This window comes from Rhinoderma darwinii, chromosome 13 (assembly GCF_050947455.1).
Source record: "Rhinoderma darwinii isolate aRhiDar2 chromosome 13, aRhiDar2.hap1, whole genome shotgun sequence".
Lineage (NCBI taxonomy): Eukaryota > Metazoa > Chordata > Amphibia > Anura > Rhinodermatidae > Rhinoderma > Rhinoderma darwinii.
Genome location: NC_134699.1, coordinates 2,118,941 through 2,145,935, shown reverse-complemented (window position 1 = coordinate 2,145,935; position 26,995 = coordinate 2,118,941). Strand labels below are relative to the sequence as shown.

The 26,995-nt window shown below is 43.0% G+C and overlaps 1 protein-coding gene and 1 long non-coding RNA gene across 5 annotated transcripts in view; one reads left to right on the top strand and one right to left on the bottom strand.

The window, feature by feature from the left end:
- The window catches only part of LOC142665761 (uncharacterized), a 320,337-nt gene extending 306,792 nt beyond the window's left edge, over nt 1-13,545 (bottom strand). For 3 of the 4 annotated variants that reach the window (XR_012851563.1, XR_012851562.1, XR_012851560.1), the window contains exons 1-2: nt 13,448-13,545; nt 6,810-6,940 (exon numbers count right to left, since the gene is read on the bottom strand). This is a non-coding gene — a long non-coding RNA (uncharacterized LOC142665761). Of the gene's footprint in view, nt 1-6,809; nt 6,941-13,359 lie in introns of all 4 variants that reach the window. The other variant, XR_012851561.1, reaches the window with a different exon arrangement.
- A 103-nt stretch (nt 13,546-13,648) lies between these two features.
- On the top strand, nt 13,649-23,466 carry DPM1 (dolichyl-phosphate mannosyltransferase subunit 1, catalytic). Its single transcript, XM_075845513.1, has 9 exons — nt 13,649-13,842; nt 14,580-14,679; nt 17,211-17,244; nt 19,349-19,425; nt 20,127-20,152; nt 20,481-20,576; nt 20,669-20,737; nt 22,631-22,745; nt 23,238-23,466. The coding sequence occupies exons 1-9, from the start codon at nt 13,703-13,705 to the stop codon at nt 23,340-23,342; spliced, it is 762 nt and encodes a 253-aa protein (XP_075701628.1). The 5' UTR covers nt 13,649-13,702; the 3' UTR covers nt 23,343-23,466.
- The last annotated feature ends 3,529 nt before the right edge of the window (nt 23,467-26,995 follow it).

Here is a 26,995-nt window from a genome sequence, read left to right as displayed (position 1 = left end):
CCTTTCTGTATCGCTACGGATAGGTGGCCGTTACGTAGAACATGTTCTATTATTTGTGTTTTACAGGCCGAGTGCGTGAGGCCTGATCTGGCATTACAGTATGTAGAAGTATTAGACTCCCTAAACTTTAGAGCAGGCAGCAGGTGCATTTCCCAGCACACACAGCAAACGCAGGGGGAACAGAGACATTACAGTTTCAATGAAGCAGCTGTAAGAAATGTAGACCTGCCTGTTTAGGGCCTCATGCACAAGGCCGGCGGCCGACACCCGCATTTTTGTGCTGTGCTCCCATACAAAGTATGGGAGCAAGGCCTGCAAAAAACAAAGTAGGACATGCTCCATATTTCCTGGCACGGTTCTACAGCACAGACACCCTTCCATAGCAATACGGAGAGGTGTCCGCGGCTAATAGAACTGGGCGGGTCCGTAATCGCAAAATAGGATATTCTCCATAATTCCCAGCACGGAAACCCACACGCAGCGCCACGGAAAGGTGTCCGCAACCAAAAGAAGCGAATGGGTCCATAAAACCGCGGACCGTGTGCATGGGGCCTAACATTCAGTTTTCCCTCCGCATTTTTGACAGCCAGTAGGACTCAGAAAAAGTGCACAAACAAGAGACAGGAAGCGCTGTAACAAGCTCATCACACTGATAGTTCATCTTGTGCTGCCACCCAGTGTTCAGTTTCAGTATCACATCACCCTTAGATCTTAGGTTTCTCAATAGAGCATTCAAGTTAAAAACTTAGTTTTTCAATTAATTTATAGAATAGAAATCAGATTTCTAATATACATGTATTTAAAATCCTGCTCACATATCTTTCTTATATCAGTGTAGTTGTTGGTGTCTAAAAATATAAAAGGAAAAATGTAAGATTTCATATTCTACAAAAGGAGTCAAAAAATAATTTAATAAAAACCGGACAACCCCTGTAATGTCTTTTTACATGGGCCAATGATCAAACAAATGCTCGTTCCCGGTCATTGCCCTGTGGAAAAGCTCGTTTGTCAGCTGATCGCGTCTAGAATATCTGCCAGTCCTTCATCTGATCGACAATACAGCATCTTGATTGCCATTCGTTTGCTCTATTTGCACTAATGGCAAGTATGGAACCAAGCAATCGTTACTAAACAGCTGGCCCCATACATCTTTTATCTGGTCGCCAGCATGAACGATTATTTTCAGGAAAGGATAAAAGATCCGATCAGCCGACGAAGGAGCATTTACTTGTTCATCGGCTGATCACTGCCATGTTTACACAGGGCAATGACTGGGAATGAGTGTTGGTACAAACGCTGGTTTGCCCGATCATTGCCGCGCATAAAAAAAACTTTACAATAGTCTCAGGTTACAATACTTCGAGGGCTGGAGAGGCAGTCCGACTGTAGCGCGTGTGATTGGCTGGAAGTGCATGCGCTGATTGGCTGTCTAGTATCGCCTCTCTACACTACATGTCCTGCGCCAGTATGAGCGGTGACTTTGGACACCAGGTGAGCGCGGCCCTCGTCATTAATCTGGTGCTCTGTGCAAGACTCTGAAGAAGCTCCGGTCATCATCATAGAAAGGGATTTACAGCGTCCAGCAGTTATTTGACTTTTATATGAAAATACTTGTTTTATCCATATTCGTGATCTGCTTAATCTTCTATTTTTCTTATTTTTGGTTCACGTTTGGTGGCTTTGAAAACCAATTACTAGATTTCCATAGAGCAAGGCTCTGTTCACACGCTTAGCAAAAAACATCTGAAAATACGGAGCTGTTGTCCAAAAACGGCTCACGTAGTGGCATGCACTTTTTCGTGGCTGTTTTTTTACGCGGCCGTTTTTCAAAAGAATGGGCTGATGTATGGAGGCGTTCCGTACCTGATTTTTCGGGCATTCACGGCCCGAAAAACTGCCAAAAATAAGCTGTGCGAACATACCCTAAGGGTGGCGTATAGACTGTGAAATTTCAGACTGGATTTTCGGTGGATAAATTCTGCAGTGTTTACAGTAACAGCAAACTGGACGAGATTTCACCACACGGATATCACTACGACTGAAAGCAAATGGTGTATGTGCCAATTGAACCTTCTGTAATCATGAGATTTTATTAAATCTCATCCACACGGTTCCAAAAAATTTTGCACATAATATATGCATAAATTCAACTGTGCTGCAGATTATATATCCACAGCATGTCAATTTATATTGCGGAAAAGCTGCGCATTTATTGCAGAATTTCCAAATTGAGTTTGCCACGATTTTCAGAATAAAAATGTATATTTTAAAACATAGGGGACTACTGTATTGCTTCCTGCGCTGCAGCTCCGTTTTTATCCTTGATATTACAGTACATTTATAATCCTAAACTCATCATTTCATCCTGTGCTGCCACCCAGTGTTCATTTTCAAGATTGCAGTACATTTATAACACAGGTTCATCACAATTCTATCCTCTGCTGCCACCCGGTGTTTAATTTCAGTACAGTAATAACTCCAGTTCTCAATATCGCATCATGTGCTGCCACCCAGTGTTGATTCCTAGTACTACAATACTTTAATAAAAGCAATTCAACAATATTCAAAATTATGAGCTGCCCTCCAGTGTCCGCTCCATTTACTACAATTCCAATATTTTATTCTTCAGTGTCATCCAGCACAGTGTTTCCCAAACTATGGGCTGCGACCCCTGCAGGGGTTTGTGTGAAGACCTCCGGCTGGGGGTCGCGAGCCACTCACCGATGTCTTGATTTCAACTGTATCTGCGTCCACAGGATGCAAATACAGTCAAATCCAATGCTGGAGCAGAAAGCGGACAGCTCCTTGCTCCAGGATGCACTATGTAAAGCCGGCCGTGAGCGGCTCAGCGCATAGAGGCGCAATGTAGTGACGACATCGCGCCGGTCTGTGGAGTGTGCGGTTCGGTACTATAGGGCAATATAATGATGGGGGCAGCTATAAGATCATTTTTGAGCAAGTTATGACCTTTTTTAGATTTATGCTAATGACTTTCTTAATGCCCAACTGGGCGTGTTTTTAACTTTTGACCAACTGGGTGTTGTAAAGAGAAGTGTATGACGCTGACCAATCAGTGACCAATCAGCATCATGCACTTCTCTGCATTCATACTCCGCACAATCTAGCGAGATCACGCTGTGCTGTCACATACACCCACATTAACTTTACTGAAGCGTCCTGAGAGTGAATAGACATCACCTCCAGCCAGGACGCCATGTCTATTTACACTCCCGACACTTCGGTAAAGTTTGTGTGGGACTTAATCGCTGCACAGCAAGCGTAATCTCGCGAGATCACGCTGGGCCTGGAGTACAAATGGACATGAATGAAGAGGAGTGTATGACGTGGATTGGTCACTGATTGGTCAGCGTCATACACTTCTGTACAACGCCCAGTTGGTCAAAAGTTAAAACACGCCCAGCTGGGCATTAAGAAACGAATTAGCATAAATCTAAAATTGCTCATAACTTGCTCAAAAATGATAGTTTTTCAAAATAAAAACCACTGCTGTTATCTACGTTACAGCGCCGATCAGACTATGTAGGAGACCGGGCACTTATAATGTGGTGACAGACACGCTTTAATTCACAATCAGCAGTGGTCTATCTTTTGTTAACTTATTAGTATAAGGACGCGTTTCGGCATCTACATTGTACTAATAAAGAATTACACTAGGATATAAAGAATATGCAGACGGTGTCACATTTCTACAAAGCCTTTAAATGGCGTTTCTGCGAAACGTACAGAATCAAATAAAAAAAAAAAAGAACAAAAAGATAAAAATAAAAAAAATATATGGTTTCAGGGACAGACCAAGGGGGTGGAAAGGCACACGGGATCCGGCGAACAAATCCAGCAGGGACCAGAAGAACGAGTGAACAGGCTCTCGGGGGCGGGGGTTTCCAGCCAATATCAATCCATGTTGTGTCTATACATTTTGGAGCAACGGTAAAGCTGCAGACCGGTATCCCCTCAGGTAAACGCCGCGATCACAGCTCTACGGGCAGATGAAAGCGCAAAAAGTTTTATTTTTCAATATCTCAGAATGGGGCTTTGAAGCTTTCCACTCTTCTTGCAGCGTTTGCATAAGTTCTATGTAATATCTCACTCCTCGGGTCAGGGCTGAGTGCAGGCGGCCTCAGCAGACAACTTTATTGTACGCAGGGAAATGTTCCCAGTAACCAGCGGACAAAGTGCCGACACGGCCAGACGAGGAGACAGAGCGGCACGGAGCAATCATCCTTTATGGAGCTCTTAGTTATGGGAAAGTGCAGTAAACGCTCTGAATATTGATGGGAGTCTTCACTTATTAAGCAGGTAAAGAGACGGTCCCAGTTTAACTGGAGCATTTACACGAGTATTTCAGGCCGATGCATTTTTCATTACATTATCAGAAGTGTTTCTATAAGGAGACGCCCTATGTTATACTCATGGTAACAAACACATACAAGAGGGTAAAGAAGGAATTTCAGAAGTTTTTTATTTGAGTATTTTGCGGATTTGCAACATTAGGGATTGCAGCTCCTCTACTCGTGTCCCCATGATAACGCTTCCTGCAACTAGCGCAGTAAAGGCTCAAGTACACATGCAGTCACCACTAGGGGGCAGCTCACTACACAGATTTCTACAGCTCCCATAGTTGCCTGATAGCATTCTACTGCCTGCAGTCACCAGTAGGGGGAGCTCACTACATACAGATATACACTACCGTTCAAAAGTTTGGGGTCACCCAGACAATTTAGTGTTTTCCATGAAAACTCACACTTATATTTGTCAAATGAGTTGCAAAATGACTAGAAAATATAGTCAAGACATTGACAAGGTTAGAAATAATAATTTTCTCCTTCAGACTTTGCTTTGGTCGCTCCATTTGCAGCAATTCCAGCATTGCAGACCTTTGGCATTCGAGCTGTTAATTTGCTGAGGTCATCGGGAGACATTCCCCCCCCCCCCATGCTTCCAGAAGCCCCTCCCACAAGTTGGATTGGCTTGATGGGCACTTCTTGCGTACCGTACGGTCAAGCTGCTCCCACAACAGCTCTATGGGGTTGAGATCTGGTGACTGCGCTGGCCACTCCATTACAGATAGAATACCGGCTGCCGGCTTCTTCCCTAAATAGTTCTTGCATCATTTGGAGGTGCTTTGGGTCATTGTCCTGTTGTAGGATGAAATTGGCTCCAATCAAGCGCTGTCCACAGGGTATGGCATGGCGTTGCGGAGTGATCGCCTTCCTTATTCACAATCCCTTTTACCTTGTACAAATCTCCCACTTTACCCCAGACCATCACATGACCTCCACCATGCTTGACAGATGGCGTCCGGCGCTCTTCCAGCATCTTTTCAGTTGTTCTGCTTCTCACAAATGTTCTTCTGTGTGATCCAAACACCTCAAACTTCCATTCGTCCGTCCATAACACTTTTTTCCAATCTTCCTCTGTCCAATGTCTGTGCTTTTGCCCATATTAATCTTTTCCTTTTATTAGCCAGTCTCAGATATGGCTTTTTCTTTGCCACTCTGCCCTGAAGGCCAGCATCCCGGAGTCGCCTCTTCACTGTAGACGTTGACACTGGCGTTTTGCGGGTACTATTTAATGAAGCTGCCAGTTGAGCACCTGTGAGGCGACTATTTCTCAAACTAGAGACTGTAATGTACTTGTCTTGTTGCTCAGTTGTGCAGCGGGGCCTCCCACTTCTCTTTCTACTCTGGTTAGAGCCTGTTTGTGCCGTCCTCTGAAGGGAGTCGTACACACCGTTGTAGGAAATCTTCAGTTTCTTGGCAATTTCTCGCATGGAATAGCCTTCATTTCTAAGAACAAGAATAGACTGTCGAGTTTCACATGAAAACTCTCTTTTTCTAGCCATTTTGAGAGTTTAATCGAACCCACAAATGTAATGCTCCAGATTCTCAACTAGCTCAAAGGAAGGTCAGTTTTATAGCTCCTCTAAACAGCAAAACTGTTTACAGCGGTGCTAACATAATTGCACAAGGGTTTTCAAGTGTTTTCTAATCATCCATTAGCCTTCTAACACAGTTATCAAACACAATGTACCATTAGAACACTGGAGTGATGGTTGCTGGGAATGGCCTCTATACACCTATGTAGATATTGCATTAATAACCAGACGTTTGCAGCTAGAATAGTCATTTAGCACATTAACAATGTATAGAGTGGATTTCTGATTAATTTAATGTTATCTTCATTGAAAAAAAACTGCTTTTCTATCAAAAAATAAGGAAATTTCTAAGTGACCCTAAACTTTTGAACAGTAGTGTATATAGTGTCTACAGCTCCCAGAGTTACATATGATTCTGCTGCCTGAATCACCACTAGGGGGAGCAAATTGCTGTATAAATTCATATTAAAAAGGAGCTCCCCCTAGTGGTGGCTCTACTTTTATACATGTACTGTAAGTTCCTATGGTTTTTGGTCTATATATAAATATGTATTTCCTATTCATGCCGGCGGGGTTCTTACCTAATGTATCTTGTAAGAACGGTCTCATTGGTCTGTATCACACAATCTTTTGTAATTGTTACAATGTGTTACCCCAATATTGTGTTATGTTAATTCCTACATTAGTGATGGTGCTCTAGAAATAACTGTTTCAGATTAGATGACATGTATTGCATTATTGCAGATCCTTGTTCTGGAGATGAGGGATTTGCCATGGATGAGGCCGCTCCACGACGAGCAGATAAGATGTTGGACGGTTGGGGGCCACATCCTGTTCTTCACATGGGCCCAGTGCTGGAAGTGACTTCTGGGACATTTTAGGTGATTATGTGATACTGATGAATACCACTAACCTGCCAATCACAGACACGATCATTCCCGGGTGCAGGGGACGCAGTGCAGAGATGACAGGATTACACGCGGGATCCCCAGCAGACGTCTGACGGGAGGATTATTAACACGAGTATCAAGATGGTGCACGGACCTAGAAATGAAAGACATCAAAAGGGTTAATAAGGCTGCCGCTGCTTTATACCGTGGGGCTACATGCATACGTTGCAGAATTTAATGTGGAAAATCTGCATCAAAACTGCAGAGACACGCAGGGAACGCCCGCAGCTTACGCGTTTTTTTTACATTTAGGTGCGTTTTTATTTTATAAACTTGTTCGATACAATTATAAAACAAGATGAATTAACATGCTGCGAATTGTAAACTCCGGACCACAGATCAATTTGAGAGAACGTAAAAACCTTATATACTTTGCGGATATTGTATTACGCATCGTGTGCATGCGGCCGATCACTCACGGTTCAGGGTTACCCATCACCCGCCAGGACATTGAGGTTTTATGCAAATGATTGTACAATGAAAAGTTCTGTAATTGCCTAATAGAACTCGTGTTTTAAAGTCTGACTATGATCAATACCTCTGCTTGCTGTCAGTGAATGGAAAACATATTTTTGTTTATATCCAGAGGGTGAAAACTTCTTCATATTACACCTGACGCACAGCACTTTACAAAAGAGCGCTCTGATACACTGTAACGAGTTACGCAGATGAGTCAGTTGGACAATTACCTGCAGCAATGTAACAAGTAACTGTGGGCCCCCCTCACTTTATCATCACCCCTCCCTCCATTATCCAGCGGTAGTAATAAAGTGATCACTCCCCCCCCCCTCCCACCTTTGAGACCCCACTACCCATGGGGTCAGCCCCCTAAAGCTTGTGGACTCCACAGCAGTCTAATCTATTAGGTCAGCGGGTCCTACATGGCGCCCGTCTCGGCGTATTTTCTTCCATTGGGTGGCCACAACACAGGTGACAATGTGAATGTAAATACGGAACAAGTTTAGAGGCGGGGGAGGGGTAATATAAACGGCATTCACTTCTGTGAGGAAAATGGAGGACGGCGATGCAACAAAACGTGTATTAACAGGAACGACAAAAATGTGACCGTGCGAATAGCCGCCATGATCCGGTCATTCCACATACGAAATTAATACGGACATGAGGAATCGCAATGACCGACCACGACTTGTAGCGCCACATGTTGTAAAAACACTCAAACTGTACGGAAAAAAAATTCTGCGCTTCTCTGTGTGACACTGGAAATAGCGCAATGTGGCGACGTGCGAGACTTAAAGCGGCGGTCACCAGATTATAAATGCCCTGTCCCTACATCATGTGATCGGCGCTATAATGTAGAGAACAGCAGTGATTTTTATTTTGAAAAACGATCAACTATACGTAGGCGCGTATCAAGCGCACACAGTAGGTGCGTACGACATGTATATAGTAGGCGCGTACGACACGTATATAGTAGGTGCGTATGACACGTATATAGTAGGCGCGTATCATATGTATATAGTAGGTGGGTATGATATGTATATAGTAGGTGAGTATGATATGTATATTGTAGGTGAGTACGATATGTATATAGTAGGCGCGTACGACACGTATATAGTAGGTGCGTATGACACGTATATAGTAGGCGCGTATCATATGTATATAGTAGGCGCGTATGACACGTATATAGAAGGTGTGTATGACACGTATATAGTAGGTGGGTATCACATGTATATAGTAGGTGAGTATGATACGTATATAGTAGGTGAGTATGATATGTATATAGTAGGCGAGTATGATACGTATATAGTAGGTGAGTATGATATGTATATAGTAGGTGAGTATGATATGTATATAGTAGGCGAGTATGATATGTATATAGTAGGCGAGTATGATATGTATATAGTAGGCGAGTATGATATGTATATAGTAGGCGAGTATGATACGTATATAGTAGGCGAGTATGATATGTATATAGTAGGCGAGTATGATATGTATATAGTAGGCGAGTATGATATGTATATAGTAGGCGAGTATGATATGTATATAGTAGGCGAGTATGATATGTATATAGTAGGCGAGTATGATATGTATATAGTAGGCGAGTATCACATGTATATAGTAGGTGAGTATCACATGTATATAGTAGGTGAGTATGATATGTATATAGTGAGTATGATATGTATATAGTGAGTATGATATGTATATAGTGAGTATGATATGTATATAGTAGGTGAGTATGATATGTATATAGTAGGTGAGTATGATATGTATATAGTAGGCGAGTATGATATGTATATAGTGAGTATGATATGTATATAGTAGGTGAGTATGATATGTATATAGTAGGTGAGTATGATATGTATATAGTAGGTGGGTATGATATGTATATAGTAGGTGGGTATCACATGTATATAGTAGGTGAGTATGATATGTATATAGTAGGTGAGTATGATATGTATATAGTAGGTGGGTATCACATGTATATAGTAGGTGAGTATTATATGTATATAGTAGGTGGGTATGACATGTATATAGTAGGTGGGTATGACATGTATATAGTAGGTGGGTATGATATGTATATAGTAGGTGGGTATCACATGTATATAGTAGGTGAGTATGATATGTATATAGTAGGTGAGTATGATACGTATATAGTAGGTGAGTATGATACGTATATAGTAGGTGAGTATGATACGTATATAGTAGGTGAGTATGATATGTATATAGTAGGTGAGTATGATATGTATATAGTAGGTGCGTATGATATGTATATAGTAGGTGCGTATGATATGTATATAGTAGGTGCGTATGATATGTATATAGTAGGTGGGTATCACATGTATATAGTAGGTGAGTATGATATGTATATAGTAGGTGGGTATCACATGTATATAGTAGGTGAGTATGATATGTATATAGTAGGTGAGTATGATATGTATATAGTAGGTGAGTATGATATGTATATAGTAGGTGAGTATGATATGTATATAGTAGGTGAGTATGATACGTATATAGTAGGTGAGTATGATATGTATATAGTAGGTGGGTATGATATGTATATAGTAGGTGAGTATGATATGTATATAGTAGGTGAGTATGATATGTATATAGTAGGTGAGTATGATATGTATATAGTAGGTGGGTATCATATGTATATAGTAGGTGAGTATGATATGTATATAGTAGGTGGGTATCACATGTATATAGTAGGTGAGTAAGATATGTATATAGTAGGTGAGTATGATATGTATATAGTAGGTGCGTATGATATGTATATAGTAGGTGCGTATGATATGTATATAGTAGGTGGGTATGATATGTATATAGTAGGTGGGTATGATATGTATATAGTAGGTGGGTATCACATGTATATAGTAGGTGAGTATGATATGTATATAGTAGGGGAGTATGATACGTATATAGTAGGTGAGTATGATACGTATATAGTAGGTGGGTATCACATGTATATAGTAGGTGAGTATGATATGTATATAGTAGGTGGGTATCACATGTATATAGTAGGTGAGTATGATATGTATATAGTAGGTGAGTATGATATGTATATAGTAGGTGAGTATGATATGTATATAGTAGGTGGGTATCACATGTATATAGTAGGTGAGTATGATATGTATATAGTAGGTGAGTATCATATGTATATAGTAGGTGAGTATCATATGTATATAGTAGGTGAGTATCATATGTATATAGTAGGTGGGTATCATATGTATATAGTAGGTGAGTATCATATGTATATAGTAGGTGAGTATCATATGTATATAGTAGGTGAGTATCATATGTATATAGTAGGTGAGTATCATATGTATATAGTAGGTGGGTATCATATGTATATAGAAGGTGCGTATGATATGTATATAGTAGGTGAATATGATATGTATATAGTAGGTGAGTATGATATGTATATAGTAGGTGAGTATGATATGTACATAGTAGGGGAGTATGATATGTATATAGTAGGTGAGTATGATATGTATATAGGTGGGTATGATATGTATATAGTAGGTGAGTATGATATGTATATAGTAGGTGAGTATGATATGTATATAGTAGGCGAGTATCATATGTATATTGTAGGTGAGTATGATATGTATATAGTAGGTGAGTATGATATGTATATAGTAGGTGAGTATGATATGTATATAGTAGGTGAGTATGATATGTATATTGTAGGTGAGTATGATATGTATATAGTAGGTGAGTATGATATGTATATAGTAGGTGAGTATGATATGTATATAGTAGGTGAGTATGATATGTATATAGTAGGTGAGTATGATATGTATATAGTAGGTGAGTATGATATGTATATAGTAGGTGGGTATCACATGTATATAGTAGGGGAGTATGATATGTATATAGTAGGGGAGTATGATATGTATATAGTAGGTGAGTATGATATGTATATAGTAGGTGAGTATGATATGTATATAGTAGGTGAGTATGATATGTATATAGTAGGTGGGTATCACATGTATATAGTAGGGGAGTATGATATGTATATAGTAGGGGAGTATGATATGTATATAGTAGGTGGGTATGATATGTATATAGTAGGTGAGTATGATATGTATATAGTAGGTGAGTATGATATGTATATAGTAGGGGAGTATGATATGTATATAGTAGGTGGGTATCACATGTATATAGTAGGTGAGTATGATATGTATATAGTAGGTGAGTATGATATGTATATAGTAGGGGAGTATGATATGTATATAGTAGGTGAGTATGATATGTATATAGTAGGTGAGTATGATATGTATATAGTAGGTGGGTATCACATGTATATAGTAGGTGAGTATGATATGTATATAGTAGGTGGGTATCACATGTATATAGTAGGTGAGTATGATATGTATATAGTAGGTGAGTATGATATGTATATAGTAGGTGGGTATCACATGTATATAGTAGGGGAGTATGATATGTATATAGTAGGTGAGTATGATATGTATATAGTAGGTGAGTATGATATGTATATAGTAGGTGAGTATGATATGTATATAGTAGGTGAGTATGATATGTATATAGTAGGTGAGTATGATATGTATATAGTAGGTGAGTATGATATGTATATAGTAGGTGAGTATGATATGTATATAGTAGGTGAGTATGATATGTATATAGTAGGGGAGTATGATATGTATATAGTAGGTGAGTATGATATGTATATAGTAGGTGAGTATGATATGTATATAGTAGGTGAGTATGATATGTATATAGTAGGTGAGTATGATATGTATATAGTAGGTGAGTATGATATGTATATAGTAGGTGAGTATGATATGTATATAGTAGGTGAGTATGATATGTATATAGTAGGTGAGTATGATATGTATATAGTAGGTGAGTATGATATGTATATAGTAGGTGGGTATGATATGTATATAGTAGGTGAGTATGATATGTATATAGTAGGTGAGTATGATATGTATATAGTAGGTGGGTATGATATGTATATAGTAGGTGGGTATCACATGTATATAGTAGGTGAGTATGATATGTATATAGTAGGTGAGTATGATATGTATATAGTAGGTGGGTATCACATGTATATAGTAGGGGAGTATGATATGTATATAGTAGGTGGGTATGATATGTATATAGTAGGTGGGTATCACATGTATATAGTAGGTGGGTATGATATGTATATAGTAGGTGGGTATGATATGTATATAGTAGGTGGGTATGATATGTATATAGTAGGTGGGTATGATATGTATATAGTAGGTGGGTATGATATGTATATAGTAGGTGGGTATGATATGTATATAGTAGGTGAGTATGATACGTATATAGTAGGTGGGTATGATATGTATATAGTAGGTGAGTATGATATGTATATAGTAGGTGGGTATGATATGTATATAGTAGGTGGGTATCACATGTATATAGTAGGTGAGTATGATATGTATATAGTAGGTGAGTATGATATGTATATAGTAGGTGGGTATCACATGTATATAGTAGGGGAGTATGATATGTATATAGTAGGGGAGTATGATATGTATATAGTAGGTGGGTATCACATGTATATAGTAGGTGGGTATGATATGTATATAGTAGGTGGGTATGATATGTATATAGTAGGTGGGTATGATATGTATATAGTAGGTGGGTATCACATGTATATAGTAGGGGAGTATGATATGTATATAGTAGGTGAGTATGATATGTATATAGTAGGTGAGTATGATATGTATATAGTAGGTGGGTATGATATGTATATAGTAGGTGGGTATCACATGTATATAGTAGGTGAGTATGATATGTATATAGTAGGTGAGTATGATATGTATATAGTAGGTGAGTATGATATGTATATAGTAGGTGAGTATGATATGTATATAGTAGGTGGGTATCACATGTATATAGTAGGTGAGTATGATATGTATATAGTAGGTGGGTATGATATGTATATAGTAGGTGGGTATCACATGTATATAGTAGGTGAGTATGATATGTATATTACACGTTGTATATAATGTATTAAGACAAATTGGTTTTATGTAAAAAGACCAAAAAACCCACATTCTTATTTCCGTTCAGTTTACGTCTTCACAGCTTCTCAGAAAAAGTCAATACGCGGCCCAGGCAACCACCATTTGATAAGACATACCGCGAGCAGCCGCGGAGCTCCCATAACGGCGCCAAAACCAACACAGTCTCCCCCTGTACACCTTCTCCTCAGACGTCTGAGGAGATCTGACTAAATGCAAAGAGGACAGGCGACTAAACCCTGCTAACCACGCCCACCGCCACCAGAGCTGATTGGCTAAGGTAACACTCGCCGCTTACCAAGCGTGCGATCTGATTGGTTGAATGATTTGCACCGAAAACGAGGGGCCCTGTCACATCCTGGTTGCCGGGCGCCATGTCTGTTGTCACTCAGCGGGGTAAAATCCGGAATGATGAGGGAAGACGGGATAAGTATTCAGTGCTGCTGCCCACATATAACGAGAGGGAGAATCTGCCGCTTATCGTGTGGCTGCTGGTCAAATACTTTGGAGAGAGGTACAGTCCGCCCTTCCCCCAAGACGGGAGAGGGATCGACTTGGTCTATATGCGTAGTATTTAGATTATTCATTTAAATTCCGCATGTTAAGGTGTTTTGACCCATCTGAGCTCTCGTAAATTACAGCGCAAAGCATGCCGGGAGTTGTAGTCACAGGTTGGGATTTCACAATCTGTGTTGTGACGTTTTCTTGCTTTGGTTTGATGATAGAATTAGACAATTAGCGGCTCTGATGTTGTGAATATTTACGTGACCGCGCCAGAATATTAGCGTGAAGCAGCGCGGTCACACTACACCAGCAGCAGAGTGGTTAAAGTTGCAGGATGGAGTCCATCACGCAACGTCGCAGCGGGAAAAGTCGCATCTTGCACTGCACGAAAGTCGCATCCCGACATTTGAGTCACGAAGGAAACCAACGCCCGTGAATACCTGGCCGGAGTCCATATGATGCTTTCTATCATGTGACGTCATCTCCCGTACACTACCAGGACGTCCCGCAGTGACCACCGCGATCGTACGATCCTCCGCTGTCGTGTCTCGTAGAAGTCCGCGCTCGCTTTGCTGCAATACGTCATCTTTTTCTGATTGCGGCCGTCCTGGAGAGTCCCCTTCGTTGTACATTGTAGGAATTAGCGGTTACGTAGGTTCCTGTTGCGCAGGTTTACGTTTCGCATTGTTTTCTTACGGCTGTGACCGTTGGGCGGGGAGTCACTGTTAACCTGTTCTCTCTCTTCAGTGGCTACGATTATGAAATCATCGTAATCGATGACGGGAGCCCGGATGGGACATTGGAAGTGGCTCGGCAACTGCAGAAGATCTACGGCTCCGACAAGATGGTGAGTAGGTCGGGGCAGTAACCCGGGCAGATCGGATGTCCTGCGTCTGACGACCGCGCCCGCGGACGCCACTGCTGATCTAGACTGAGGTGGAGACCGGATTTAGGCCAAGATCACACATCAAGTTTTTGGTGCTGTTTTTGTTTTTCGAGCCAAAACCAAAAGAGGATCCAAAAGATGGGAAAGTATAAAGAAAAGACTGAGGGTATGTTCACACGGCCTATTTACGGACGTAAATCGGGCGTTTTTGCCCCGAATTACGCCCGAAAATAGCGCCTCAATAGCGCTGACAAACATCTGCCCATTGAAAGCAATGGGCAGACGTTTGTCTGTTCACACGAGGCGTATATTTACGCGCCGCTGTCAAATGACAGCGCGTAAATAGACGCCCGCGTCAAAGAAGTGACCTGTCACTTCTTTGGCCGTAATTGGAGCCGCTATTCATTGACTCCAATGAATAGCAGCGCGAATTACGGCCGTAATTGACGCGGCGTTCAAGCGCCTGCACATGCCGTTACGGCTGAAATTACGGGGATGTTTTCAGGCTGAAACATCCCCGTAATTTCAGCCGTTACGGACCCCCGCCGTGTGAACATACCCTGACATCGCCTTTATTTTTTGTCCAATTCTGTGTTTGGCCCAAGAAACTGCACCAAAACTGTTTCTAAACTGCGGGTGTGATTTTAGCCCTATGGGTACATTTACATGAGACGTCTTTGGCTGCACAGTAAGGCTCTGTTCACACTCCTGAAAACGTCTGAAAATACGGAGCGGTTTTCAAGGGAACACAGCTCCTGATTTTCAGTTGTTTTTTTAGCAACTCGCGTTTTTCGCAGCGTTTTTCTAGAGTCAATGAAAAACGGCTCAAGAAGTGACTAAAGACCGTATATTTTTACCCGGGATTGCCATGGTTTTGCAATACGGTTTTCGCCTGTGCGGTTTTTACAGGTGAAACATGAAAAAGAAATGTGTTTTACCTGTAAAAACCGCATCGCAACCCACGGTAAAAGCGGACACTGTTTGATACAAATGTTGATGCCGTTTTTGACTCGCGGCCAAAGACCTCCCCCGTAAATGCTCCCTTAGGCCCTATGGACATGACCGTAGAATTCGTCCGTAATCACAGTCCGTAATTACGGAGCCATTCACTTCTATTCCCAACAGACACCTGTGTCCGGGCCGTAGAAAGCCTCCTCCTTTATAATGGGAGCACGTCCTGTAAACGCCGGTGGCTGTCCGCTGTCGCACGGTCGTGTGCAGGGGTCTTATAGAAGTTCTCCAGTACATTGATGGGCTACCCTCAGGCTCTGTTCACATGATATTATAGCCGTCCTTCTAAGGGTCAGTTCACACTGAGTTTTTTTACGTGGAAAACGCGCTAAAAAAACATCCCAAAATGCCTCCCATTGATGTCAATGGGAGGCGGAGGCGTTTTTTCCCACGAACTGAAAAACCGTCTCGTGGGAAAAAGAAGCGGCATTCCCTATCTTTGGGTATTTATGTCTCTGACCTCTCATTGACGTCAATGGGAGGCAGAGAAAGCATTTTTCGCAGCATTTTTGCCCGCGGCGCTCAATGGCCGCAGGCGAAAAACGCGGCAAACAACGTCCAGGGAGATCAAAACGACTCTGTGAAAATACCCTAAGGATTTCTCAACAAATACCCCCAATAGAAGGCTGCAACGTATAACACTGTATAGGCGTATGTTGCCCATAGTGATCACAGAGATCTAAGAAAAACTTTCCACCGGATATATTTTTTTAGTTTTTTTTATGTATCCCTCTGTATAGAATGGCGTAGTCCATCATGCTTTTCTATCTGAAAAGAAACAGACCGGGGTAAACCAAAAGGACACACTCTTAGGCCCCATGCACACGACCGTAAAAACGCCCATAATTACGGGCCCATAGACTTCTATTGGCCACGGGTACCTCCCAGTTTGCGTACGAGAAGGTGCCCGGGCCGTTGAAAAATATAGAACATGTCCTATTTCAGGCCGTAATTACGGGAGCGTTGCTAGGCGACGTCAGGGGATTTACATTTTTGAATAAAGAGAAGCAGAGAAAATGGCGTCTGAGCGATCATGTGACCCTTGTGACATCATTTCCAGGCCCCCTTTTTTTTACGGGTCAGTAAATACGGGTGGAATACGGGTTAAAAACGGGTGACAAAGAACCCGTATTTACGGGAGGGAAAAAATACGGTCGTATGCATGGGGCCTGAGGGTATGTTTGGTGTATGGGCCGGGGGCTTTAGGGCTCTCATGCTGTGTGAACAGAGCCTTAGGGTTAAGGCCATCAATGTTTGATCAATGGCGGTCCGAACTTCGGGACCCCTGACAATCCACATATTGAAGCTCCTGCCACCTCCGCTCCCCCTCGTGAGGATGAGCAGTACCGGGCACATTCACCATCATTGTTTACATCCCGGAGACCTCCTTTAAGGGGTTAAAATTGATCTTCTTAAGGCCAGGATGAGCGTTTATCTTCTTAGAGCTGGCGATATTTATATACGTTTTCTTTTTCTTTCAGCTGCTCCGACCAAGAGAGAAGAAGTTGGGGTTAGGTAATTATAATGGTTCCCAACTCCAGTCCTCCCAGCAGGACGTGTTCTCAGGATTTCCTTCGTATTGCGCAGGGTATATAATAATGTCGGATCATCCCCAAATCATGAGGTGTTGGGGGCCCTGAGATCAGGAGGGTGGAAGCAACGCTCTATGTGTCTCCATATGGATCCCTTGGTATAATGATGACTAGCGCTAACCAGAAGTGGGGTCTGCTGTAATGATTGCCCCTCCCCCTTCTGACAGGAAGTGGGGTCTGCCGTAATGATTGTCCCTCCCCCTGCTGACAGGAAGTGGGGTCTGCCGTAATGATTGTCCCTCCCCCTGCTGACAGGAAGTGGGGTCTGCCGTAATGATTTCACCTCCCCCTGCTGACAGGAAGTGGGGTCTGCCGTAATGATTTCCCCTCCCCCTGCTGACAGGAAGTGGGGTCTGCCGTAATGATTGTCCCTCCCCCTCCTGACAGGAAGTGGGGTCTGCCGTAATGATTGTCCCTCCCCTGCTGACAGGAAGTGGGGTCTGCCGTAATGATTTCCCCTCCCCCTGCTGACAGGAAGTGGGGTCTGCCGTAATGATTTCCCCTCCCCCTGCTGACAGGAAGTGGGGTCTGCCGTAATGACTGAACTTCCCCCTGCTGACAGGAAGTGGGGTCTGCCGTAATGATTTCCCCTCCCCCTACTGACAGGAAGTGGGGTCTGCCGTAATGATTTCCCCTCCCCCTGCTGACAGGAAGTGGGGTCTGCCGTAATGATTTCCCCTGCCCTGCTGACAGGAAGTGGGGTCTGCCGTAATGATTTCCCCTCCCCTGCTGACAGGAAGTGGGGTCTGCCGTAATGATTGCCCCTCCCCTGCTGACAGGAAGTGGGGTCTGCCGTAATGATTGCCCCTCCCCCTACTGACGGTGGCCCAGTCATGACAACCAGAGGGGCCAGCATGATGCAGTGATCGCCTTTGATCCCTGATCCCATGACTTATTAAAGGGTCTTGCTAGTTTTATGTAACGCTTTCTCATTTATAAGACAACATCTTCACCAGGTGGAGATCTCTGCTTGCTGACACTGAATGAAGGCGTTCTTGTCTACATTCAGAGAATTGCAACCTGTCCTGACCTAGTCTTTCTCAGACAGCTGCAACAATGTATCCAGTTCAGACCATTCTCTCTTGGACTCGGCACTAATGTCATTTTACCTACACAGATACATTGTAGTTACCGATCAGGACAGGACTAAGCATAGCAAAGCATTATATCTGCAATCTAAAGACCGCAAAGTGGAGTCCCCTAGTGGGACAAAAAAAAAAAGTCAAATAGTTAAATAAAGTTTAGGGAAAAAAAAAAGCTTACAGTGAAAATAAAACCACTTTTTTCCCCAAAAAGTGGTTTTATTTAGAAAAAGTTTCAAAGCAAATAACACATATATGGTATCCCCGCGATCGTAACGACTCGAACAATAAAATGAACACCATAAATAAACCGCCGGATAAACGGCGTCCGGAAAAAAAAACTGCAAAATAATTATTTTTTTTCCTATTCGCCCCATAAAAAATAAAAGTTAATCAATAAGTCCCATGTACCTCAAAATAGTCCTAATGAAAACGACACCTTGCCCCTCAAAAATCAAGCCCACATTGACGGAAAATTAAAAAAGTTACGGCCCTTGGAATGCGGCGATGCAAAAACAAATAATTTTTTTTCTAAAAGGGTTTTTGTTGTGCAAACGTAGAAAAACCTATAAAAGCTTTTATATAATTGGTATCCTCGTAATCGTCCCGACCCATAGAATAAAGGTGACATGTTATTTAGTAAACGGCGTAAATTTATAACGTGAAAAACAATCCTGGAATAGCGGCTTATTTTCAATTCTCTCCTAAAATAAAGTTAATAAAAGTTCATCAATATATTATAAGCACCTAAAAAAGATGCAATTGAAAAATACAACAAGCCCTTCTACGGCGATGTCGACGGAATATAAAAAAAAAGTTACGACTCTTGGAATGCGACTGTGAGAAAACAAAAAATAATCCTTGGTCATTAAGGGGTTCAGTTTGATGACCGTGAGACCCCCTAAAAAAAACTTACATTTTTTTTCTCTTGCTTTGTTTGTCTAGGAACGGCGTACATTCACGGCATGCAGCACGCTTCAGGGAATTTCATCATCATCATGGATGCCGACCTCTCGCACCACGTACGTATTAGTTGCACTGCGATAGTCGGCGACCAGTTCTTTTTATTTTACATGGTAATAAGGGGGGTGTTTTTGCCACCATGTACATGTATAGTAAAATATTTTGAAAATGTATGATCGGCAGGACCCCAAAGGGTATGTTCACACGCACTAATTACGGACGTAATTCGGGCGTTTTTGCCCCGAATTACGTCCGAAAATAGCGCCTCAATTGCGTTGACAAACATCTGCCCATTGAAAGCAATGGGCAGACATTTGTCTGTTCACACGAGGCGTAATTTACGCGCCGCTGTCAAATGACGGCGCGTAAATAGACGCCCGCGTCAAAGAAGTGACCTGTCACTTCTTTGGCCGTAATTGGAGCCGTTATTCATTGACTCAAATGAATAGCAGCGCCAATTACGTCCGTAATGGACGCGGCGCTCAAGCGCCTGCACATTCCGTTACGGCTGAAATTACGGGGATGTTTTCAGGCGGAAACATCCCCGTAATTTCAGCCGTTACGGACGCCCTCGTGTGAACATACCCAAACAATCCCTGAAATGATGGGGTCGCCATGATCGTCTTGCCTCTTTCAGCTGTGATTGGTGGGACACATAGTCGTTATACTCCAGAGAGTCATTCGTCCGGGCGTGATGAACGTGATCGTAATATTTCAATCTTATCTGTGCATTTATTTTTATTTTGTATTTTTTTTTCAGCCCAAATTTATCCCAGAGTTTATCAAGTGAGTACAACTTTCATTTTGTTGTGTCGTGTAGAAAGAGTCCAGCAGCACAGAGTATTTTAAGGAAAGGAGTGTGCTGATCTCCTGGGAAGGCACTAGAGCAGGGTCACCCAGCAGCACAGGGTATTTCAGGAGAAGAGTGTGTTGATGTTGCGGGAGGTCACGGAATGAGGGTTTTTTTTATATAGGAAGGAGCAGGGTTTCCCAGCAGCACAGAGTATTTCAGTAGGAGTGTGCTGATCTTCGGGCAGCGACCTCTCCACTTTTTAGCTTGAACATTACAGCACAATAAATACACATTAATGTTAACTTCTCTGTATTTCCGCAGTAAACAGAAGGAAGGTAACTTTGACATTGTGTCCGGGACTCGATACATCGGAGACGGCGGCGTTTATGGCTGGGACTTAAAGAGGAAGCTCATAAGGTCCGCAGAAATCCCCGTGAGTTTTTAATGCCTAAATCAATGATATTTGATGATTAATGATCTTGTGGGATCTTCTTCCTTATCTCTGACAGTCGTGGGGCGAATTTCCTATCCCAGGTCTTGCTGCGTCCAGGAGCCTCCGACTTGACCGGAAGTTTCAGGTAGGTGAAACGCGTCTTCAGTTTTCACGAATAAATCCCTTTGAATGCCAAATTAAAATTGATGGTGGTATTTGTAATGATCCGCATAGTGGAGCTGGACATGTTCTCCTCGACGGTCGTACGGTTGCCTCGGCAACTGCGCCGCCCGTCGTCCAACCTGCGTCTCTGCAATGAAAGATCAGACAGGAGATAACAATTAAAGCGTCATTTTAACTTCTATTACATGATCTAAAGCAGCGGTCCCCAACCTTTTTTGCTCCAAGGACCAGTTTTATGCAAGAAAATGTTTCCGTGAGGGGGGGGGGGGGTAAGTTCACACGTTGCGTAAATACAGTGGATTTTCCACATCGGAATTCATTGCGGAAAGTCCGCAGCATAATACAGTAGTAGCAAAGTGGATGAGATAAAACGAATCTCATCCACACGCTGCGTAAATACTGAGCGGAAGAACCGCTCCGAAACTGACCTGCGGTGCGAAATTTTATTCTGCAGCATGTCAATTGTATTTGCGTAATCGCTGCTTATTTGTTGCGGGTTTTCCTCATTGAATTCAATGTGGAGGTGAAACGCGCAACAAATAGCAGTTATTGCTCTTATTGTGGCGGAATCGCCGCGATTCCGCCGCAAAAACGCAACTCAGAAAAAACTTGTACTTATCCAAAAGTCTGTGTTTCCTCCTCCAGGCCGGCCGCCTCAGATGACGTTTCATACCACGTGACCGCCGCTGCAGCCAATCACAGCGGTCTCCTGGGATGAAACGTCAGCCCAGGATGCCGGCTGGCTAAATGCTCAACAGTTTTCAGCAGCGGACATTGCGGGCAAAAAACGGCACCGCAGTTTGGTGCGGTTTTACGCCCGAAATTCACTGGGGGCAGGTACCAGATACCGCGGCGCGTTACCAAATGACCTGCAGCCCGGTATTGGTCCGCGGCCCGGTAGTTGGGGATCACTGATCTAAGGAACGAAAGCCAGGGACAGATTTACTATTCAAAATGCACGAGAGTTTTTTCACACGACGTGCGCCACATTTATTAACCATTTAATGCACTCTGCGACTTGACTAGGGTGTGTGATGTAGTGGACGTAACTTTAAATGTGCCACGTTGGTGCAGATTTTGGCGCAAAGAAGTTGGTCTAAAGTTAGAAATACAAGAGACGACCTAAAGTAAGACAAATGCCTAAAGTTGGGCCAAACTTCGCACTGTGATAGATTTGGCGCCCTACCCTATTTCTAAATTTAAGACCGTGTTAATAAATCTGTCCCATTGTATGGAACGGTCACGGTTCTCATGGCTGATTGGCCGGGGGGGACCATGTGACCACATCTACAGCACCTGATTGTTTTAGTAGCATAGAAATAACGATTATCATCAGCAACCGAAAAAGCGTTCACATCTACGATTATCTCATAAACTTTGTGTTTCAATTCTTCACAATTTTCAAGATCTCTGCCTGAGGTTAGTGAACGGAAACACTCCTACATACAAAGGCTGCAAACCTGCGCAGACCTAATGCTTCTCACAGCGGAGGGTATGTTACAATTGTATCCGGCCTAGTAAATCATGTGTAAACCGCATCATCAGCCCAAATATTCTGAGTGCTTCCTACAATGTATGTGTGGAGTGGTGGCTGTTTAGTACAGAGGATCCCCTAGACTGGATACAATAGTAGCAAACCCTCAACTGTGAGAAGTATTAGGTTTGTGCAGTGTTGTCACTTTCCATTCACTGACATCAAGCAGAGATCTTTAAAGTGAGTTCTTCTTTGCACTGTAAGATTTTTCTAGGACATAATAGCTGCTTATATCTCTTCCTTTCTATCTTGTTTCGCCCATTGTACGATTTTACCGCGCGGTGTTTCATCTCCATATTGTAAACGTTCTGTATTATACAGGCTTTATAAGAAAGAGGTTCTGCAGAAGCTAATGGAACACTGCGTCTCCAAGGGTTACGTTTTCCAGATGGAGATGATTGTACGAGCGCGGCAGTTTAAATACACGATCGGAGAGGTAAAGTTACGCCATTTCTAAAATATATGGATTTGTAGCGATTAATAAGGCGTGAAATGGGACCGACCTCTGCACCAAACCGGACATACGACGTCCTCTCGGAGGCAGGCAGCACGTCTGCACAGGCTGGTACAATAACATGGCGCAATAAAGATGGCACCGGAAAGTTCAGAGCTGTAAACCATGTGATCAGGCGGGTCCATTCCATGTACTGCAGATCTCCCTGTCTGGGCAAGACCTAGGACTCTTATTCACCCCCATGGTCCTAGTCCATAAATAGAATGCAAAAAACGCAGTGAAGACTGACACACGGGCATGTAAATGCAGTATTACAGTGGGGTTGTGCCATTCAGGGTTTGTGGAAAGCTGGGTGATAACCGTCCTCTAGTAGTTCCAGGTCCATTGTATGTATATTTCATTACCAGTCTGGTGGAACGGTGAAGTTTTGCGCAAACGTCCCTGTAACCTCTCTAATTGTCTCCATCTTAACAGGTACCGATCTCCTTTGTGGATCGTGTCTACGGAGAGTCCAAGCTCGGGGGCAACGAAATTGTCTCCTTCGTAAAGGGGCTGTTGACCTTATTTGCCACCACATGAAGACGTCGTCCGCCACCGTCAGTTCACGTTTACCCCTTCAGATTAAAGAGGAAAAACTTGAATCTGACAAAATGGGAGCTTTACCCCTGGAGGGGGCAATGTTTAATATGTAGAAGAGACTATTGGGGGGGGGGGGGGGATAAATGAAATATTTTGTAAATATATGTAAATTTGAAAAATTGTTGTTTTGGTTTTTTTTTACGCTTTTTTCGTTTTTGGCAAGAAATCTATGACCCAACGTGAACTGGGAACACAGAGCCCCCCCCCCCCACCACTACCACCTTAGTCATTGTGTCATGAACAGTCCCGTAACTAAAAGACGATGGGGGTAATTAATTTACTTCTCTACGGCGGTTTTATGGCGTAGAAAAGTTGCAATTTGATATTAAAAAAATTGACACTTTTGTGCTGTTTTCGCAGCACAAACGACTATTCTAATTGGGACTGGGGGGGGGGGGGGTGTCACCTGACAAATTTACGCCAGAATCTCACGGCTGGCGTAGATTCCACTTTCTGGGGTACGGACACTAAACTTACTAAGAAGCTTTTCTCTCCGACTTTCTTAGTATTAATACTGGTCTGTGAAACGCCCGTCCTGAGACATTCCCCCCACTACAAGTCGACGGCTCTTGGATTAGATGTACACGGGTTTTCTGCCTCTAAACACTGACATCCGGTCACTGACAACAAGCAAAGATCTTAAAAATGAGGAATTCAAATATGTTAGAATGTTAAGGGCATCCAGTAGGAGCGTAAACAGCGATTCATGCTCAAAAAAAACTTTGGATATGTCCTAGAAATATTTTAGCAGTTTTGATGGGTGGGTCGGGGTGCTGAGACTCCTACTGTCGCTGACACGGAGGGGCAGAAGCACCCAGCTGAGAACCCTGCACCATCAGCTGTGATTGTCGCTCAGCGTTAGGCTGAAGTTCTGTTACTTTGAGTCCGTCTTCAGCCTAAGGGTATGTTCCCACGACCTATTGTCGGACATTTTTCGGGCCGTAAACGTCCCGAAAAACATCTGAAAAATCGGAAGCAGAACGCCTACCAACATTGCCCATTGATTTTAATGGAAAATACGGCGTTCTGTTCCGACGGGGTGTTTCTTAACGCCTCATTTTCTAAAAACAGCGTGTAAAAAGACGCCCCGTAAAAAGAAGCCCAGGTCACTTCTTGAGCCGTTTTTGGAACAGTTTTTCATTGACTCAATGGAAAAACAGCTCAAAAACGGCCGTAAAAACGCGAGTTTGATTAAAAAACGGCTGCTTTTGCTTGAAAACAGCTCCGTCAGCCGTATTTTGTTAAGCGTGTAAACATACCATAACAAAGAGCGCTAAACGGCCGTGTACGAGGACCCTTACTCTTTAATACTACTACCCACCAACTGTCGGGGAGGCGTTACCGTTCTTGTTGAAGATATGGATACTAGTCACATGATATCTCTCAGCCAATCGATGGAGGAGCAGTGCGCTCACCTACTGAAAACCGCCCTCCCGCCGGGATCATTGTGGGGCATTGCACTAACTTATTATTATTTAGGCATCGAATTAACACCCTAATGTATATGAGTGATTCAAATAATAGGACCTCATTTTTCCCCCGTCATCAGCGGTGTCGTTCTGTAACTTCTCTTCCCCAGGATTTTCTTTATATTCCCCAAATGTGATGACCGTTCGCAAGAAATTTCCATTTTTCAATTGGGGTAAAATTCCAACAGGAAGCAAAGACGATAATAACCGGCAGAGACCGAAGAATACACCGTGTGCTCCAGTCCGCCATCTATAATAAACCAATGACGATACGTGGCCGGCGGCGTCTGGTCAGTGCCCTGGAACGTATAACGTAAGTGTACGTGCACACGTAGTGTTTTCAGCCGTAAACGTCCCGAAAAACGGTTGAAAAATCAGAACGCCTACAAACATCTGCCCATTGATTTCAATGGGAAATATGGCGTTCTGTTCCGACGGGGCGTTTTGTAACGCCGCATTTTCGAAAAACGGCACGTAAAAAGACGCCCGTGAAAAAGAAGTGCATGTCACTTCTTGAGCCGTTTTTCATTGACTATAGAAAAACAGCTCCAAAAACGGCCGTAAAAAACAGCGGGAAAACGCGAGTGGGTTAAAAAACGTTTGAAATTCAGGAGCGGTTTTCCCTTGAAAACAGCTGCGTATTTTCAGACGTTTTTGAGATTGCGTGTGAACAGAGCCTAAGAGATGGCAGGCAGCGAGGCTGGAGGGGGCACACGTTCTACTTCTCCCAGTCCCCGGGTCACTTCTGCCTTCACTACATCCAGAGATTTACAGACAGAACTGAATTAGACAAGCCTGTGCATGGTGGCAGATATGAATGGCAGGACCCTGCGCTGATGATGCTGTGATCTCCTGTACGGGGGTGATCGCTGGGCTGCAGAACATTGCACCTGTGCATGGTGGCAGATATGAATGGCAGGACCCTGCGCTGATGATGCTGTGATCTCCTGTACGGGGGTGATCGCTGGGCTGCAGAGCATTGCACCTGTACATGGTGGCAGATATGAATGGCAGGACCCTGCGCTGATGATGCTGTGATCTCATGTACGGGGGTGATCGCTGGGCTGCAGAACATTGCACCTGTGCATGGTGGCAGATATGAATGACAGGGCCCTGCGCTGAGGATGCTGTGATCTGTAAGGGGGTGATCGCTGGGCTGCAGAACATTGCGCCTGTGGATTCTGATTGACGGTGAGGGTTCGCCCCAGACCTCCCCAAAAACATGCACGAGCTACAAGCAAGTTGCAGAATTGTGCGACAGGAGGAATAATACGTACAACAGGAATGTATTTGTGTGACTTGGGCTAGGTTTTACAAACCGGCCTAAAATTCCACGTGTTACATGCAGATTTTGGTGTGGAAATAGTCGTGGATTTTACTCTTTGCATAGCAATTAATGAAATCCATGGGATTTCCACAACAGACAGAGCCAAGGAAACGGCATCTAATATGCATGTCCTAGTATGATCAATCACAACTGATGGTAGATTTGGAGAAACACTGATCTGTTGGATTACGAGGGACCTGAGGTTAGAATTTCACTGGTCCAGCAGCAGGAATACCACCCACCACCAAGCCATGTAATAATGTAAGATCCTTGATGTGGTCGTGTATATTAGACGTGGGAAACCTATTGTATAGGTGTGGGCTGTCATGTGGGTGTTCTACCTCGGTGCCTTCCCCTTGAGTATTAATCCACAGAGGAGTTACATAAGAGTAACATTCACAGAAATAAAGAGAAGAGGGAGTATGAGCAGGGAAATGTCAGGGAATACTTGGTGGGTGACTAAGTGACCAGAAGACTCCGCTCTATAACTCCAAGATGGCTGCCTATGAACATAACATGAATATTCATGAGCAAATGCACATTTTATTGGACTTGGGCCCTTTAAATGCGGCACACAGATCACACATTGAGCAAATACCGTGCATCACATTTTCCTATATCTGGAGGCTGAAACACTTTCCATAATAGGCTAAAATAACATTATTGTGCAAATTTTCCATACAATTGACATTTCATTCATGGCAGATGTTAAATATCACGACTGTCACATTTGTAGCGTTACCTCCTCCTTCCCTCCGGTCCTCAGTTAATGACGCATAGGAACGTTAAAGGAGTCC